Source organism: Pelodiscus sinensis, chromosome 10, assembly GCF_052426305.1.
Source record: "Pelodiscus sinensis isolate ZL-2025 chromosome 10, ASM5242630v1, whole genome shotgun sequence".
Lineage (NCBI taxonomy): Eukaryota > Metazoa > Chordata > Testudines > Trionychidae > Pelodiscus > Pelodiscus sinensis.
In genome coordinates this window covers 23649725-23669197 of record NC_143061.1, presented here as the reverse complement: position 1 = coordinate 23669197, position 19473 = coordinate 23649725, and the positions used below count along the sequence as shown (strand labels likewise).

Here is a 19473-nt window from a genome sequence, read left to right as displayed (position 1 = left end):
ACTGCTGTAAAGGAAAGAAAAGAAAAAACAAAATATATTGGGGGGGGGGGGGAGGTGGGATTCCTTCCTTACATCCTGCAGCTGACAGTCTACAGCTCTGCATCATGAGATTTTAGGATCATGAGATTAAGAACAAACAATTTATCAGCGTGTTATGCTAAACAGGATTTCAGGGCATCAACCTGCAACTTTCCATGCAAAGATGTTCTCAGGCCTAATATCTAAAGCCCAGCCCTAAAGGCTTTTCCAGTCTCATACCCAAAGCAATTTAATTGAGAAAATTCTCCCTCGGTAAATCTGCAGAGCCTGTTATAATACTGTAAAGACCTCTAAGAATGTTATTTGCTTGCCACTGGAACTTTTTTAATCAAAAGATGATCCCATACCAAAAGTGATTCAATTGCATCATCTATTGTTAGACCAGTGCAATGAAACTATTGTACATAATTGTTTTTGTTCCATTTAGATACAAAATAAATACTTTTAGACTATTTTTTTAAGAATAAATGTGTTTAATAACTAGGAATTCCTGCCAGAGAATGTTGTTAAAGTCAAGACTATAACAAACAGGGTTCAAAAAGAGCTAGGTAAATTAATGGAGGATAGGTTCATCAATGGCTCAATTAATGAAGGATAGGTTCATCAATGGCTATTAGCTAGGATGGACAGTAGTGATGTCCCTAGCTTCTGTTTGCCAGAAGCTGGGAATGGGTAACAGAGGATAAGATCACTTGATGATTCCCTGGTCTGTTCATTCCCTCTGGGGCATCTGGCAGTAGCCAATGTTGTAAAACAGGATACTGGGATAGACAGACCTTTGGTCTGATCTAGAATGGACATTCTTACGTTCTTAATCTCTTTTTAGGCCTTCACTTTATATTTGGCAATTAATTATTAGAATTCAACATGTGAAGATTCCCAAAAGTGTGCCACGAGCTAAACGTTTTTAAAAAGATTGTTCTGCAAGCTTTATATTAGACCACCCCAGATTTCTGTAACTATGTAATATTAAACACATTTATTTTTATTTTTGCCTTTTACACCAAAGACACAAGGTGCTGCCATTTCCTACATATTACAACTTAAGAAAAATATCAATAGTGTTTGGAATTTGTATATAGCACATTACAGATTTAGAGAGTGATGGTCTCCCAATTGCAGCCAGTGGAAGAAAATGGGGCTTTTCCTAATTTATGTTAGTTTTCCCCTTTAATATAATAGCGACTATTGACAGCCATTTTATGAGACCATGCAATGAGAGTATAATCAAAGGATCCAAGCCAAGGATTTCAACATGCTTTCTAAAGGTCAATGTTTTAAGTTGCAAAGCACCCGTAGGATAGGATAATATTCTCTCTATTTTAAAGATGAGGAAAATGAGTCACCAAGACATTAAGTGAATTGTCAAGGCCTCACAGCATCTAAATGGCAGTGCAAAATGTAGCAACTACATCTCCTGAATTCCAATACTGTACATTAATTACTGGACTATGCATCTATCTACAACAAAAGGAAGCTTGCTTATCATGGTTGGTTGTTCCACCTTACATGATGATATCATCATCTTGCTCCACTTATTTAGCAATTATTTAGCCAAACAATGGCATGTTCAATGGCCAAGATCCTGCACCCTAAAGATATTTGAACAGATTCATGACACTACTCTGTGATGCTGCTTTGTCCCAAACTTTTTCCTGATATTACAGTGATTTGCGTCGGTCCAACTTCTAAAAATAGATTTCAGGTTTTTGTTTTTTTTTTAATTATGCATCACTAACTGTTCCCAACACCTGCATGAAGGGCCCCAAAATGAGTAGTAATCAGCCAAAAAAAGAGGGGGCACATTTTTCACTATTGTTACCATTTTACAAGGTGGTCAAAAAACTATTTAGAACTAGGGAGAGAGGGAGATTATATGCTGTATATTATAGGGAGTTAAAATACGTTCAGTTTCAGCTTTACTGCTTGTAGAGTAAAACAAAGGAAAAGAAGCTCTAGTGTATCTCTCACTGATTCCATTTCTTCATTAAAATCCTAATTAAACATCAAGAGATATTTTTTTAAAACCATACTAACCAGTATATGTGCTAGGCCAACACTTTATTCACTGATGCCACACTGTCACACTAATTTTCTTGCAATGGTGTCAGAATAAATGCCTTGGCTACGTCTACACTGGCCCCTTCTTCGAAAGGGGCATGATAATTTTGAAAGTCAGAATAGGGTAGGAATAAGAGATCCTCTGGAAAAGGGCTTTATTCCGGAGGATCGGGCCAGTCTAGACGCTCTTTTCCGGCTTTTCCCCAAGCCGGAAAAAAAGCGGCGGACATGTTTATTTAAATCCCGCGGGGGATATTTAAATCCCCCGCGGATTTCCCTATTCTGACTTTCAAAATTAGCATGCCCCTTCCGAAGAAGGGGCCAGTGTAGACGTAGCCCTTGTGTCTGAGGCTGTGTCTGGCACCAGCTAAAGACAGATTATCAAATTAGCCACCAGCTAAAGTCAGATTATCAAATTTCATCAAGTGCCATCATATTATTATATTACAGTAAACTTCCGATAATCCGGCACCTTTAGGACCCAGGGGGTTCTGGATTATCAGATATGCCGAACTATCAGAAGGGGGGGCTATAAGGGGTCTGGAGTGGGGTGGGCGGGGATGCCACCCCAGACCCCTCATAGCCCCTCCTTACGATAGTCTGGCTCTGCCCCAGGCGACCCTGATTCAGCTGCTGCTGGTCAGTTTCAGCAGCAGCTGAATCGGGGATGCCTGCAATAGAGCAGCTGGGGTGCTGCTGGGTTGGTCCCGCAGCGCCGAGGGGCGGCGCTACGAGACCAATCCTGCAGCACCCCAGCTGCTCTGCCCCAGGAGTCCCGATTCAGCCTGCTGGTGAAACTGACGCTGCTGGTCAATTTCAGCAGCGGCTGAATCCCAACGCCTGGGGCAAAGCAGCTGGGGTGCTGCGGGGTTGGTCCCATAGCGTCGCCCCTCGGCGCTGCGGGACCAACCCAGCAGCACCCCAGCTGCTCTGCCCCAGGGGTCCCCAAGTCAGCCGCTGCTGAAACAGATCAGCGGCTGATTCCAGGAAGCCCAGGGCAGAGCAGCTGTGGTCCTGCCAGGTTGGTCCCGCAGCGCCATCCTTTAGCGCTGCGGGACCAACCCGGCAGCACTCCAGCTGCTCTGCCCCAGGCATCCCCAAGAGCAGCTGGGGTGCTGCCGGGTCGGTCCCGCAGCCCTGAAGGGCAGCGCTACGAGACCAACCCAGCAGCACCCCAGCTGCTCTGCTCCTGGCTTTCCCGATTCAGCTGCTGGTTAGTTTCAGCAGCAGCTGAATGGGGGAAGCCTGTCCGGCTGCCCCAGCACTTCCAGGTTCCTGATGGTGCCGGACTATCAGGAGTCCCGGAGCATTGGATGCCGGACTAATGGAGTTTTACTGTATTATAATCTTTTCAATTTCTAAAGCACATTTACCACAAGGATCTCAACACATTTCATCGAGATAGATGCACTTAGCACCACTGAGAGGAAGGGGAATTACTGTCATCCCCATTTTTCAGATAAGGAAACTGAGTCAGGGAGGAGGGACATGCGTCCTCCATGATCAATGTTTTCCTCAGGAATTTAAATTTGGGGAGGGGTGTCTGAATTTATGGGGAGGTGTCAGGGCTGATGAGGGGTGAGACCATAAGGGTAAAGGTGGGCTGTATGGCACGATAGTAAAAACTGAAAAATGTTTCATAACCATTTTATTGGATTTAACTCATGTTTTAAAATCACGCAAATTAAAGTTGGCTACTCAAGCCTTCTATGAAGCACTACGTCTACATCCTTCTTGGTTTCTTGTTATAGTTTTGCACAACTCTGTCAATGAACTTCTCGAATGTAATGCGTTCATCAGTGGCTTCGCGTGTGTCCGGTACTTCCATTCCTTCAATTGATATGCTCATTAGTTCATTCACATGATCAGGCAGAAGGCAACTTCTTTCAGAACACAAAATTCTATTCAATGATGAAAAAGAATGCTCAACTGTAGCTGTTGTGACTGGGAGTAGCAAGAGATGAATTCCTACGTCTTTCATCCCAGGAAACATAGCACAAAGATCCATTCGAGTCACTAGTGATGATAAAAAAGAAGTATCAGAGGGGTAGCCGTGTTAGTCTGGATCTGCAAAAGCGACAAGCAGTCCTGTAGCACCTTATAGACTAAGGGTATGTCTACACTACAGCCTTATTTAGAAATATCTTATTTCAGAATAGTTATTTCAAAATAAGATATTTCAAAATAACGCATCTACACACAAAATGCATTTCAAAATAGCGTGTGGACTCTAAATCACATTTAAGGCTAGCCGGAACCAGTTCCAGCAGAGCACCAGGTCAGGACTTACTGTGTGGGGTTGCTGCCTGAGGCTACCTGAGGTCTGTGCTTAAAGGGCGCCCCCCGGACAGCCAGTTATCAGGTTTTCCTGCTTGCTTGTCTACCTTGCTGGTCTGCCCCACTGGGGGCTTGTGCCTCATTCCTCCCTCACATCCTTCTACTTACCCCTCTCTAGCCTCTCCTCCTGATGTCAAATAAAATATTTTCATAAACACAAACTTTCTTTATTTAATAAAACTGTGGGTGGGGGGGAATGAAACTCGGGTGAAGACTGGGGAAAGGAGGTGGGAGAGGGAAGAAGAGAGGGTGAGACGGGGAGGGGGAAACATGGGAGGAGGGAGCTGAAAGGGGGAAGCAAGGGAAAGACGGGGAAGGGGAAGCTCAGGGCTCACGATTGGGGGTCTCGCCGGACCAACTTGACTTTCATGTTAACCTGCTCCTGGGTTCACATGTGGCCTTTGCTGGCCAGGCTGGCAGCTATCCTGCCATAGATGTTCCTCCATCTAGTGCAGAGATCTTGGACATTGGGGGCATCCCCACCAAACCTGAATAAGGTCCATGATCTCCACCCTAGACAGGAAGGCGCCCACCTGGGCCCTGGCAGGCTCCTGAGAAGTGGAAGACTGTTCCCGGGGAGCAGTGGAGGGCTGGCTGCCAGTGACTGCTGGCTCTGGGCTGGCAGGCTTGGAGCTGGCACAGGCACTGTGGCCAGAGTCTACCCCTTTAAGGGCTCCGGGGGGGAGGGGAGGGAGAGAGAGTGGCCATCATGACACTCTGAGAAGGCTGGAGTCCCCCTATTTCGAAATAAGTGTCTACACAACACTTATTTCGATTTTGGTGTTATTCCTCATAGAATGAGGTTTACCAAATTCGAAATAAGCGTGCCACTATTTCAAATTAATTTCGAAATAGTTTGGCTGTGTAGATGCTAGTAAAGTTATTTCGAAATAATGGCTATTTTGAAATAACTTTGCTGGGTAGACATACCCCAACAAATGTATTGGAGCATAAGCTTTCGTGGGCAAAGACCCACTTCATCAGATAAAAAAGAAGTTGAAGTCAAATCTTCATTCATTCATGTCGTATGATATTCCACTCTGTGTTCAAATTCTGTAGTCTGTCCTGAGCACATGGCAGCCCCATTGCTGGTAGTAGGAATAAGTAGGAATAAGAGATCCTCCGGAATAGGGCTTTATTCCGGAGGATCGCGCCAGTCTGGACGCTCTTTTCCGGCTTTTCCCCAAGCCGGAAAAAAAGTGGCGGCCATGTTTATTTAAATCCCCCGCAGATTTCCCTATTCCAAAGTTCGAAATTAGCATGCCTCTTCCGAAGAAGGGGCCAGTCTAGACGTAGCCTCGGTGTTTTATAGGACAGGCATCTGTAAAAGCTACGTAGAGGATGAGTAGAATCTAAAAGTCACTGTTGCAGATTTTTAAGAATCAAATCTGTGTACTTTTTCAGTTGTCTTAAACACTTCTTGTCCTCTTCCCTTAAGGATTCAATATAAATGCCTTCATTAGTCAACTTCTAGACTGAAATCTTTGCTTCTTCCAGTACTTTTTCAATGGATAGCTCTCTGATTGATCCAAATGTAGCTTCTATTGCTGGACAAAGATCTACTACTGTTGTAGCAGATGCCTGGATGGCATTGTTTATGACCCAAGTGGTTTCAACAGTAGATTTATGAGAGAGGGAATGGCAATAGTCTTCTCTGAATGTAGTAGCAAAAGTAATTCACCAGCCTCACTACTTAGATCCATCCCATCTTGGTAGATACTTTCCAAAGCCAGTAATAATGGCTGGAGTAATTTTAAGACAACAGCCAAGGATCACTCATGAGAAAGTCAGCGGGTTTTCCCAGGCTGGACTAATTTGAACTTCAGTCCCAGTGTATCTTCTATATTTTCCAAGATATTCAGTCTTTTTGGACTCTGGCTGAAAAAAAGACTAGAATTAAGACATTAAATGTATAACTTTTTTTTAATGTCTTTTGAAGATTCTGCAGCTCATATTAGTGCTAGTTGGAGTAGATGGCCTCTGCAGTGTGTATAGGAAAGATTAGAGTTACATGTTTCTCTGAGCAAAGTTTGTACTCCACCATGTCTTCCAGAGAAGTTTACAATTCCATCAAATGCACACGCAACCATCCGTTTGGGGTCCAATTGACAAGCATTTAACTCTTCTAAGATGTGGGTTGTCACAGATGCAGCTGATGTGTTTTCTATAACTTGAACATCTAGAAATGCATCTACTAGCCTATTACTGACATCAAGATAACATACACAGTGACTTAATACTTGATGCCCATTTGCATCAGTGCATTCATCAGCCATGTATGCACATTTTTTTAATGTGGTGAGAGAGTTCTTCACTTTTTCAACTGTTGAGTCTTTCACTGTTGCACAGCATGCTTCTAGCCAGTCAGTTAAGTTTCTTGCAGAAAGATAGTGAGCATTTGCTGGTCTTGTTCAGAACCAGTGTTCAACTTCAAGATGAAGAAGTGACAATGCACTTAACATTGGCCTCCAGTTTGTAGTGTGTGGTATCTCTTGCTTAAATAGAAAGTATGATGCCACCGCCATGTTTGTTCACATGAACTATGTTGTATCTCCAGCATTCTTAACAGCCTCATTTAGTACTTATAAAATTGGCTTTGAAAGTGGGCTTATAAGGCTTTCTGCATGTTGATGCAGTCCAGAGGCCTGGTGTTTTGCTGCCTTTTCACGTAGTTTGTCAGCATTGGCTTTGCTGATTGGTCTGACAAACTAAGCTCCTCCATTTTTACCAGTTATACCATTGTAAAGCTTTCCTTCTCTTGCAAAAAAGCTTACGAAGGTGCACCAGTAGCCATCTTTTGTAACTTCAATAAAGGGAATACTTTGATCGACAAACATTGGGAATGCCTTTAGGTTTTGGAGAGACTGTTTCTTCAGTAGGTGGCTGTATTTGTGTTTCGGGCTAGTCGGGTGTACATACACCACTTGACACTTCAGATGACATGTTGAAATATTCTTGGTTCTTGATGTGTGTACTTCACCTTGGTTAGTTTTTGAGGCCTTTGAGTGGAAAAATTATTGTATTGTTTTTTGTCTTTTCATTTTCACTTTGATGTACAACATATAAAAGATGTGAATAAATTAAATGCTTTATTAGGATAATGCAAATTTAACATAAGGATAATGCAAAATACACCAAAACACATAACAGAAAATATCATATTGTCTCTATATAAATCCATGGTACATGCATGCCTTAAATACTGTGTGCAGATATGGTCACCCCATCCTAAAAAAGATATATTGGAATTGGAAAAGGTACAGAGATGGGCAACTAAAATGATTAGGGGTATGAAACAGGAGAGATTAAAATGACTGGGAATTTTCAGCTTAGAAAAGAGACAACTAAGGGGGGATTTTGACAGGAGGTCTATAAAATCTTGACTGGTGTGAAAAAAAATGAATAAGGAAATGTTATTTAATCCTTCATATAACACAAGAACTAGCAGTTACCCAATTAAAATAATAGGCAGCGGGTTTTAAAAAACAAAAGGAAGTACTTCTTCACACCACATAAAGTCAACCCATGGAACTCTTTGCCAGGGGATGCTGTGAAGACCAAAACTATAACAGGATTAAAAAAAGAACTAGATAAATTCCTGGAGAATAGGTCCACCAGTGGCTATTAGCCAGGATGGGGAGGGATGCAATACCATGTTCTGAGTGTCCCTACCCTGTTGCCAGAAGCTGGGAATGGGCAACAGGGGATGGATCTGTTCTGTCCATTCCCTCTGAAGCTCCTGGCCTTGACCACTGTCAGAAGACTGGATACCGGGCTATATGGACCACTGGTCTGACCCAGTATGACCATTCTTATGTAAAAATTAATTATAATAATAAAAATGTTTAGTACAGAAACTCTCCAAGACAATGACATCTCAAGATAGCAACGATGTGAGATAACAACCTTGGCAAATAACTCATTTTAAAAATCTTGGCCTACTAGGAAACACATTTATATAAGTTTCCATTCCCAGTCACAAATCTAGCATTCTGGAGCAAAGTCACTAAAATATAGTCCAACAAACAAATGTTTATTTAACGTGCCCCTCATTTTTCCCTCCACCTCACTCCACTCGCCAGTGTTGTCCTTGGTCAGTGGAGACTCAGAGTTCAGAGGTGCTTTCACGTGAGTGCACCTCCCAGAAGGGGGGCAAGAAGGCACCTTGCTTAATCCACCAGCTGCTCACTGTTCGCTCTGGCCACTGTTGTTTGTTGTGCCACCATTCACTCCATCGCTCTGTTGCCAATGGCTCTGTGCTGTCACCTTCTTCTGTCACCTGCCACTGTGACCTCTGCGAGTTGGTCTCTTGAGGTTCCACCCAGCTCTTAGTGATTTCAGCTGAGCTCTCAGTTGGGGAACCTCATGGCTAGTGCAATCTGGGCTGTCTCTCAAACGAAAACACTGTACCCACAGGAACACTGTCCCCACAGCAGGACTAAGCACTTAGACCTGATTATCAGTGATTTCAGCTGTAGTGGTTATTTAACAAAACAAAAGACTATATATGGAGCCTAATCAGTTCTGTCTTTAAACAGTGGCGAGAGGCAGGTCAAATAGTATTTGTGACTCAGACAGACCATCAAGCAAAACACCTGTCTCCACCCTCTCTCGATGCCCTCAATCAGAACAGGTTAAGTACAGTTCTACTGCCCTTTACTCATACAATAAGAACAACAACATTTCATCTCTTCCCCCCCTCGCCCATTCAAGTGATTTGTAACCTAACCCCAGCCAAATCTATCATTTGGACAACACAGCTCTGTTTGCTGGCTACCTAGGTAGATTAGGTGTGAATGTAAATATAATCTGGTCCTGAAGCCTTTTACCCCAAACCCCAGCTCATCACTAGCTTTCAGGGAGAGCTCATTTTGACTTTGGTTACAAATCAGAATTTGAAATTATTAGGTTGGCCAACATCACCAAAATGAATGCACTAACATTGTCATAAAAAAACAACAGCTGTATAAGAAAGCAAGTTATGTTCATACTTTTCAAATCTATTATACTTGTTCAGGTACACATATCTTATCATACACACTTTAAAAGCATATGCAATATTTATTAATGTTTCAATTTCAATTCAAATTTCCAATCACTAAATTGGCATGTAACAAGTTCACAAAACTTGGGGGGGGGGGGTTGGGGAAATTAGGGGGGTATACACCCCCATAGGGAGGGTGTAGGGACATCCCTGTCGGTTATCCAGCAAGTCCTGGCACTGACCTGCCCACACTCGCTAGAGCCTGAACCTGGTTCACTCAGCCCCAGGCTTGTTTCTGAGGCTACCGTCCTGCCTGGCCACATCCTGCAACCGTGCCGGATTTCTGGGGCCAGGCCAGTGCGGGCGGGGGAGACACATGGCAAAGTCCCCTTCGGCCCTTCTCACTGAGGCTCGCTCACCTCTCGGGATTCCCTGTGTGCCGGGGAGGGGCCGCGGCCAGGCCCATGCGCTCTCTCAGGATGACTGGCCGGGAGCCCCTGTCTCCTGGAGGGAACCCGAGAGCCGGCCGGCCGCCTCCCAGGGTTTCAGCTCTGACCAAGCAGCTGATGTAAAGAAAGAGAGAGGAGGGAAAGTCCTGGCCACCGTGCGCCGGCTCGGGCTATAAATGCGGCTGCCGCCGGCCGGCACCAGCAGCGCTCCGGCAGCACCTCCGCTAGCGCCATGGCGAAGTGCAGCGGCCCCGGTGAGTCGCCAGTGCCCCACAGCGGCACGGCCGGGTAGTGCGCGGGCCTCGTGCGCCCCGCGGCGCAGCCTGCCCGGGGCTGGAGAGTCGCGGCGGGTGCGCGGGCAGCAGCGGCGTCCCATAGAGCCTCACGCGGCGTGGCGGGCTCCCGCGCTGACCGGGCTGTTTGTTGCAGGTGCCTGGTTCCTGGGGACTCTCCTCTGCCTCAGCCTGGCGGACTTGGCCGCCCCCTCGCCGCTGCCTTCCCCGGCCCCCGATCTGAAGGACTGCCTGAATGCTTCGAAATCCCTGGTAGCCGCGGCGAAAGAGGCGCTGCACCAGCTGCAGGTTTGTCGCTCTGTGCCCTGTCCTCTCCCCCCATCCTTGCTGGTGACTTTTTAAAAAATTGTCGCTTTGCCGGCAGACCTGCTTGTCTTCTCTACTAAGTAAGCCCGCTTGACATACAATAGCTACAAGGGGGACATAAGGGCAGGTTTACACAGCAGCAGTAAGGTTATTCCGAAATAACAAAGAGCATCTCTATTCTGCTACAACCCATCATTTAGAGCTGGAGGACTTATAGACAGTGTCTAAAGCTGAGTTAAAGTAGTTCAACTTAAGCTATGCAATTGACGTAGCTGAAATTAGGTAGCTTGATTGGACTTTAGGTATCTTAAGAGTTACTAGGAGTACTGAGGAAGAAGTGGGAGAGCTGTCAAATTTACAAAGGAGTTGGTATGGAATCGTTTTTCCAAAGGGAAGGCAAGTGGAGCATTGCCTCTGCATCTACATTTGTTTTGATAGATTCAGAGTGCTGTGCAGTGGTGAAAGAATGGATTTATGGTTAAAGGTTCAGATACCCTGGTGTTGGGTGCACAATCAAATAGAAGAGGTAGGGATCCATGCAGTTCAGGAAATGCAGGTTCTACTTGTACACGCTATGACTTTGGCAGAATGCTTGGGCAACATTTACACTACACATCTAGCTGTGCCACTGCACATTTGTCTGGTGTGGCTAGTTTAAGGAGTCCATGCACACATCAAATGAGAAGAGATGCTAGGACATGAATTATGACCTGGACCATGAGCTGGAAGTTTTTCATATTTAGTGTACAGAAGGATCAAGGACTCATCTTAATATATGATTTTTTTTTAAATAGGGAAATAATACAGATCTACCTCCTAATGATGTTGTGTTTATTGATATGTGTAAAATAGTTTTTAGAATACACAGATGAAAGGGCTGTATGAATTTTCATTTCTGTGAGGAGGCACCCTTTTTCTAAAGCAGACAGATCGTGTGCATTCCCAAACTGTATGTAGCCTTATATATCTGGCTCTTCAGAAATGTATGCATATTTGTTTTTATTTTGTATTTGCTTCAGCTAATCCCACTTCTGTGTCTCTCTTTTTAAACATATTACTTTTTTGATATTTCTAGATACTTGTAATAAGTTGTCCTTAATTTTTCTTAACTTTTTTCTTGCTTGTTGTTTCATATTTTACTTTCATTTGAGAATCCCGTCCTTTTTATTATTATTGTTCTAATTGTTGCCTGAAATGATGCTTGACCTGCCATCTCCCACTGGTGCAGGGCTTCAATCAACTGGGACAAATTTGGAGGTGATATAAAATACTTGTTAGTAAGCAGGTGCATTGCAGAACACAATGGGATTGACTCCAGCCATCCTCCCTTTGATATTTCTTGGTGGATTAGTTTTTTTTTTCTTTGCTGTACTATTTTATTTGGGAATTTCAGACAACAGTCTAAGATTCTGGGTTGGTTGGTTTTAAGTTAACATAAAGGTACTTTAAGTTTAGTTTCAGTTAATAGAGAAAATACCCTTCATTTTCTCAAAAGAACTTTCTTCCCTTAAAGTCTGCCTTCCAACCTGAATGGCCCTCTGTCACACAGTATCTCCCTTTGATCTGTATCCTGCTAGTGTTTGTTTTTACTTTTTTCTCATCTGTCTTGTTCAAAGATATATTTCTCCACCTCCCGTTCAGTTTAGTTAATTCATACATAGTCACTAAGTTATGTAAGACTTCCTGAAAACATGCCATCAACTGGGCAAGTAGGTAATGTGTTGGGAACTTGTTAAAGAATCCAAATACCCCAACATGAAAGTATCCTCTCATATTAGTGATAGAAATGTAGCCGTGTTAGTCTGGTGTAGCTGAAACAAAATACAGGACTATGTAGCACTTTAAAGACTAACAAGATGGTTTATTAGATGATGAGCTTCCGTGGGCCAGACCCACTTCCTCAGATCAAATAGTGGAAGAAAATAGTCACAACCATATATACCAATTGTATATACTAATTGTATCCTTTGGTATATATGGTTGTGACTATTTAAGTGGGTCTGGCCCACAGAAGCTCATCATCTAATAAACTATCTTGTTAGTCTTTAAAGTGCTACATAGTCCTGTATGTCAGTTTTCTTTTAACTATCTCTCGTTGGCACAGTTGAACTGGTAGTAGCACCAAGCAGAATCTGTTTCTAAAATTCCCTGGCATAGGCACAGCCTTAGAGTGAGAGAAGCTAAATAGTTCCATCACCTCAATGAGACAAAGTGTCACTGAAGGATGGACACAAAATAATGCCACTTGTCCTTTCTCTTTTTGAAAAAGTAATCATGATTAAAAATTGTAAATTTGTGGTGTATAATGTTCTGAGTCAGATTCATGTTCTTAGAATGATTTAGAGTATTAAAAATGGAGGCAGTGCAATTCACGGAGATACACAGACAATATAAATCTATTTACAACCTGATCTTGATCCCAGTGAAGATGATGGCAAAATTTCCTTTCACTTTGGCTTCATAGCTTGTTGGTTAAAGTCATAAAGATATATTTGGAGGATTATGAATCATCTTCAATTGCCGTACTACTTATCCAGTACATTTCTACTTATAAATAAATGCTCTGCAGCATTATGTGCAATGAATCTGTGTCCCTTTTTGTTTACATAGGAGCTTGGCATACTAAACTTTCAATGTACCCTGGAAGCTGTTGATCTTCTAGATATCACTAAGAATAAAACCAACACACCTAAGGCTTGTATGCCAGAAGAGTCCAAGGTATTGCAATAAATAAAACTCAAGTTTCATCACATTTGTATGGAACCATCTTGTAATTCATCACAGTGATACAGAATGGTCAAATTCATGTCTGGTGTCTTTGATTTTCAGACTGGAAATTGTCCTGCACTAGAAAGAGCTGATTTTGATAAGGTAAATTGCTAGTCTCTTGAGAGCAAATAATTTGTTTTTTGTTTGACTATAAACAGTACTCTCCAACATTTTTTAATCCTTGTATCTTCTACAGAGTAAATGCCTGCATGGTATCAAAGAAGACTTGATAGCTTACAGGGCAGTGTTCAAGAATTTCAGTATAGCTTACAAGGCAGAGTTCAAGAATTTCAGTAATCAGAAGATGCTGACTGCTATTGACAATATGATACAGGTATGTTTTCCTTCCAATTGACTAAAGATTACTGTATATTATTTCTATATCTTAAACTGAGTTCTGTTCTATATGGGTTTGATTTTTTTTTTTGTCTTTGTTGTTACCAAGGTAAGTTATTCTGGAATCTGATCATTTAAAATCTTGATTATGCTTTTTTTCATTAAATTGAAGGTTTATCTTCTTTGTATAAATGGGGGTCTTACTTTGATACTGTATATTACGGTTTTAAAACGGTGATTGCCCATAAGTGATGTTGTAAACATATCACTACTGAAATGTCTGTCTTTTTAATGGTATCTTACTATGTCTCTCATTCCTACCATAAAATGGGAGGAGTGGGAGATAAGACTGTATTTTGGTAAATAATTAATAAGTATTGATAAGAAATAGGGAACAGATGTAACATGGTTATTAACAAATAATAATAGCTGGTAGCAACATGGCCCCATTTTAAAATAATTGCCTTTTTTATTAACATAGCATATCCAGATACATTGGAGATTCTAATAGTTGTTAAATGAGCTAGATTTAAATATTCGTAAACCACAGCTTCCCCTAGTTATCTTTTTAAAGGCCCAAAACTGTATTCCTTGGCAGGGGAAAAACTATTTACATCATAAGGAAAGTTTGCCTTCATAAGCAATACAGATTTGGGCCCTAACTATATGAATTGTATCATTACTATTATAGTCTACCTTTTCATAAACTATTTTATTTGTAATTTAAAATAAGCTTTTTATATTCAAAGACTAATGTATAGTTCTACTCTAAATATGATTGAATGATCTGACCAACTCACTTTTTTTAAGGCTATGAAAATTAAGAATGTGAGTAAGGCGGCGCAACCATCTACAAACAGAGGAGGATCCGCCTCTTTCAATGACAGAATGAGGTTATGTGGTGTTTTCCATGCTTTCAGAATTCGTACTGTGACCATAAGCAGGATGATGAACTACTTGAACACTCCTGAAAGCTCATCATAATCACTGAAACCTGAAAGCACTTTCTTATTAATCAAAGCAATGTTAAGTATATGAGAAAAACATATATTAGGTTCTTGTTGTATGACCTCTGTGTGCAGAAAACTCACTGAAGTCATTGGCGCTTGTACACACGAACGGTTACCAGGACTGGACTTGAATTTAAGAATACAATAATACTTCTACAAAAATGTTTCAATGATTAAGCATAATTTATGATCTAAGCTGTCTTGAGCAAATTAGTCAGTGTCTTTTAAGCTAAGATGTTAATTTTCTACATTTTTAGAAAAAATAAGCTATATTGTACGAGCATGTTCACAACATATCAAACTCAGATGTAATTTATTTATCTTAAATTATTTATTTATATATTTGTAATTTTTTAAAGTTTTATATATATAAATTATTATATAAATTAAAATATATTTATAACATTCCTGGTTTATTTATTATAATATTTATGGTTTAATAAATTTATAATTTGTATAATAAACATTTTATCTTTTTCTTATTTGTGAATTAAGATCACTATGAAAGGAATACCATTACACGAGCAATTGTGTTCTAAAAAAACATGTAAATAGTTGTGAACCAGTATATCACTGATACCACCTAAATTAGTATTGAAAAAAATCTAATTGCATTTTCTCTGTTTATATTGGATGTAGACTCTCAGACAAGACAATGAAAATAGACTACTCTGTCTATTTTATAATTAGTTTCCAGTCTCTATAATAGGCTATAATCTAAACAAAGGGATGTAAATTAGCCATATCAAAAGTGCAAATGAAACCAGGATTGAAATATCCCGAGCTTCATTTGCATAATGGTGCCCGCCGCTTTTTTTTCGGAACAGGGCTTTTCGAAAAAAAGCCAGCTGTTTAGACAGGGCATTTTTGACAGAAATACCCCGTTTCGAAAGATCCTGTACTCCTCAAAAAATGATCTTTCAAAACGGGGCATTTCTGTCGAAAATGCCCCGTCTAAATGGCAGAGTTTTTTTTTTTTTCTCGAAAAACCCCATTTCAAAAAAAAGCGGCGGCCGTCATTATGCAAATGAAGCATGGGATATTTCAATCCTGGCTTCATTTGCACTTTCAATACATGTAATTTACATCCCTCTGCCAACAGAGGGGTGTAGTTTAGACGTAGCCATAGATTCAGAGGGTGAAATCCTGGTCTATCTGAAGTCAATGGAAAAATATTCTGTATAATTATATACTAAATATTGAAGGCCAGGAGGACATTGTGATCTACTTTGTCCTCCTGTACAATACTGTACCACAAGCCACAGAATTTAACCCAGTAGTCCATGCAACTGAAGCACGGGTGGGCAAAATATGATCAAGAGGACTTCTCTAACTTGGTCTGAACAGGAAAGCTCCACTGGGTTCAACCCTGGAGCTCCATGCTGTGAGGTACAACAACTCGAGGTTCAGATGTTGAAGATGACTGTGATCTTGTGTCAGAAGGTCCAGGAAGAGCAGCAGAGTAACCAGGCCTGAAACAGATACATCTAGGAGTATCAAGTATATCTAGGATACATCAAGTCAATCTTTCTTTTCAAAGATTGACTTGCACATTAATCAAGCTTTCATCAGGAAGAGTGTGTCATGGGCTATGTCTAGACTGCAAGCCTCTTTCGAAAGAGAGCGTCTAGACTGCACGCGGAACTTTCGAAAGAGCAAGCCGCTTTTTCGAAAGAAAGCACCCAGTGAGTCTGGATGCTCTCTTTCAAAGAAGCCCTATTTACATTCAAGAACGCCTTCTTTCGAAAGAAGCACTTTCGAAAGAAGGCGTTCTTCCTCGTGAAATGAGGTTTACCGCCGTCGAAAGAAAAGCCGCGTTCTTTCGATTTAATTTCGAAAGAACACGGCTGCAGTCTAGACGCAGGTGAAGTTTTTTCAGAAAAAGGCTACTTTTAGACTACAGGGTTTTTTCGAAAAAAGTAAGCTTTTTTCGAAAAAACTTCACCTGCATCTAGACTGCAGCCGCGTTCTTTCAAAAGTAAATTGAAAGAACACAGCAATTTTTTCAATCACAGTAAACCTCATTTTACGAGGAATAACGCCTTTTTTCAAAAGTACTCTTTCAAAAAAAGGCGCTATTGAAAGCAAACTGTGCTTTTTCAGAAGAGAGCATCTAGACTCTCTTTCAAAAAAGCGGCTTGCTTTTTCAAAAAATTTGCTTGGAGGCTAGACATTCTCTTTCAAAAGAGGCTTGTAATCTAGACATAGCCATATAAATGAAGGAAGCTCCTCTTTTATTCTAATTAGTTAGCATTTTGCCAAATATATAGCCTATAGGAACCATCTTAAATGATCCAGTGTGGTATTTAATCTGGAAGTTAAATATACACAATTTAAGCTCTTCAAAATAATTTCAGTTGACAGCTGGTTTAAATAACTGAATTAATGAAAACATGTAAAGAAAAAATATGAATTTACCTTACAGCAACTTAGAAACTGTTGTGGTGTTTTGTTTTGTTTTTTTTCAAATAATTTCTAGGGGACTTAACTTGTCTCTCTACCTCAGAAGAATAAGGAATCCTTTATGTGTGATTTCTTCTTTCCTTCTTCTTAATAGTTTAGGCGCTGATCGCACAAAGAGATCAACACAGGCATATCCCTATACACAACAGTTCAGCTCCACTTTAGGACCAGGGCTGTAACCATCTTTGCAATTAGATTGAGTAGGTCCATATATTTTATATTGTATATACAGCAGTTTACTGCTTTTTAAAGTAGGAGTATGTGTTATATTCATCAATAACCTAGGAAGCACACAAAACCCAAAAAAGTAATGTATAATATTCTCCAAATAAAATAATGTTCTAAAGGGTCTTGTTTTATAATTAACCATGGACATGGCTACACTACAGCGCTATTTCAAATTATCTTATTTTGAAATAGTTAATTCGAAATAAACTAATTTGAAATAACGTATTTATACACACAATCTATTTCGAAATAGCGTTTTGCTATTTTGAAATAGCGCATCCACACTGAGTGGACCTTGAACCGAAGTTAAGGCTGGCCAGAACCAATGCCGGCAGGGCATCAGGTTAGGCTTTAGTGTGTGGGTCAGCTCCCTGAGGCTAACTGAGCTCCATGCTTAAAGGGACCCTACCCCCATCCCAGACAGACAGTTCTCAGGGTTCCCCTCTTGCTTGTCTACCTCAATGAGGGACCGCAAAGCATTCCTCTTTTGAAGTGCCCTGAGTCGCCGCACTTGGGACACCACAGCACTCAGCCACATGGAGCCAGAGCTGCCCCTGGGTACACCGGTGCACCTCGTGGGGTCGTTGCCATCAGCCCGGATACACTTGCTGCAGGCTGCCATCTGGGGGGGGGTCCATCAGGGGGCTGTCAGAGCCCTCAGAGCCTCCCTAGTCCTCCCCACAGGTGGCTCGTGCCCCATTCCTCCCTCACGTCCTTCCACTTACCCCTTCCTAGCCCCCCTTCCTGATGGCAAATAAAAGACACATATGTTCAAAAATAGAAACTGGATTTATTGAACAAAATTTTGGGGGGGGGGGGGTGAACCTCTGGGGAGACTTGGAAAAGTCCGCAGCAGTGGCCAGAGCTCTGGGCTCTTTAAATCATCACTGGAGCCCTGTGCAGTGCACTCCAGAGGTCTCTAAAAGACAGCTGAGGAAGGTTAGCCCCCATCCCCGTCCCTTAGGCATGGAGCCGGGCCCCTTTCCACCTCGCCCAGCGGCCCGGCAAGTCTCTCCGCAGCCCTGCCTTTACAAAGCAACTTTGGAGCATGAATGGAAACCAACACTCTGGACCTGTGCTATCAGGTGAAAATCTGATCATAATGACTTTCTTCATGTGGGCGCAGCCAGGACCATCTTGAGTGGGGGGGTACAGGGTTAAGACCAATCCCCTCCCAGGGGCCCAAGCGCAGGATGCGGTGCAACCTCCCCCACCACAGGTCCCACCTCCGCCTCCATGCCACCCCTTCTGCAAGCCCCACTTCTGCACCATACCCACTCCCCTCCTCTCTTTCCACCCACAAGAAATGCAGCCTGAGTAACTATGAGGTCTTGGTGTGGCTGCAGCAGGAGTCATCCTCCCCACTCACCATGCAAGTGATGAGAGCCAGTGCAGCCCAGCAGCCTGCTCTGCCCTGCCATGTTTCCTCTCCTGGTCTGCTGAGTCCTGCTTCTCTACAGTGGTGGAAAGTGGAGCACCGTGGGGCTGGGAGCTCTCCTTCCCACCACTGTGGGGAAGCCAAGCACGGCAGAATGGGAGGGTGGCACAATGAAGCAGGTGAGTGCAGGGAGGGTGACCCCCTGCTATCACCTTGAGCCAGGCCCCCATCATCCTTAGGCCCCTCAAATCCATTGGGAAGGTTGGGGCAGCCGCCGCAGGGCCCCCAAAAGTGCAGGGCCTGGGATGGCTGCCCCAATTGATCAAAAAGGCAGGATGGCTCCAGGCACATCAGTGTTCAGCCACTGATCTTAGCTTCCACCATGAAAACAGATAAATCTGCCACCAATCAAAAAAGCGCAAAGAGAACCGAAAGCAATGTACATGAATTGAGGAACTCCCATTGACCAGAGAAACAGTAAGGCAATAAAACTCAAAACTGAGGAACATAGGTATAGAGGGGCTCTCCCTACTGCAGCAAAGCTTGTGGGAGGGCTTGGAGATCCCCTCATAGATAGCTCTCCTCACTGTTTCCATTGGAGGGAACAGCATTTCTCCCCTCCCCCTCTCTCCCGCACAAGAAGATACACCACTAGCCCCATGTGAGCTCAAACAGATCCCAAGGGAATGTCAGGAGACCAGAGCATGGCATTCTGGGCTCCCAGCACTGATTTCCACTCTCAGTCAGCAAAGAGTCACTAGAGATACACAGCCAGGGATTCTTCCATTAGTAGAAACTCATGGAACTTAGAAAGGAATCT

The 19473-nt window shown here is 42.4% G+C and overlaps 1 protein-coding gene across 1 annotated transcript; it reads left to right on the top strand.

Moving 5' to 3' along the window:
- Positions 1 to 10202: 10202 nt before the first annotated feature.
- On the top strand, positions 10203 to 14873 carry IL12A (interleukin 12A; the record flags this gene model as incomplete). Its single annotated transcript, XM_089780991.1, has 6 exons — positions 10203 to 10451; positions 13080 to 13187; positions 13299 to 13340; positions 13435 to 13479; positions 13513 to 13572; positions 14385 to 14873. Coding segments are annotated over 6 exons (678 nt in total), but the record flags the coding sequence as incomplete, so codon positions are not given.
- Between the last annotated feature and the right edge of the window lie 4600 nt (positions 14874 to 19473).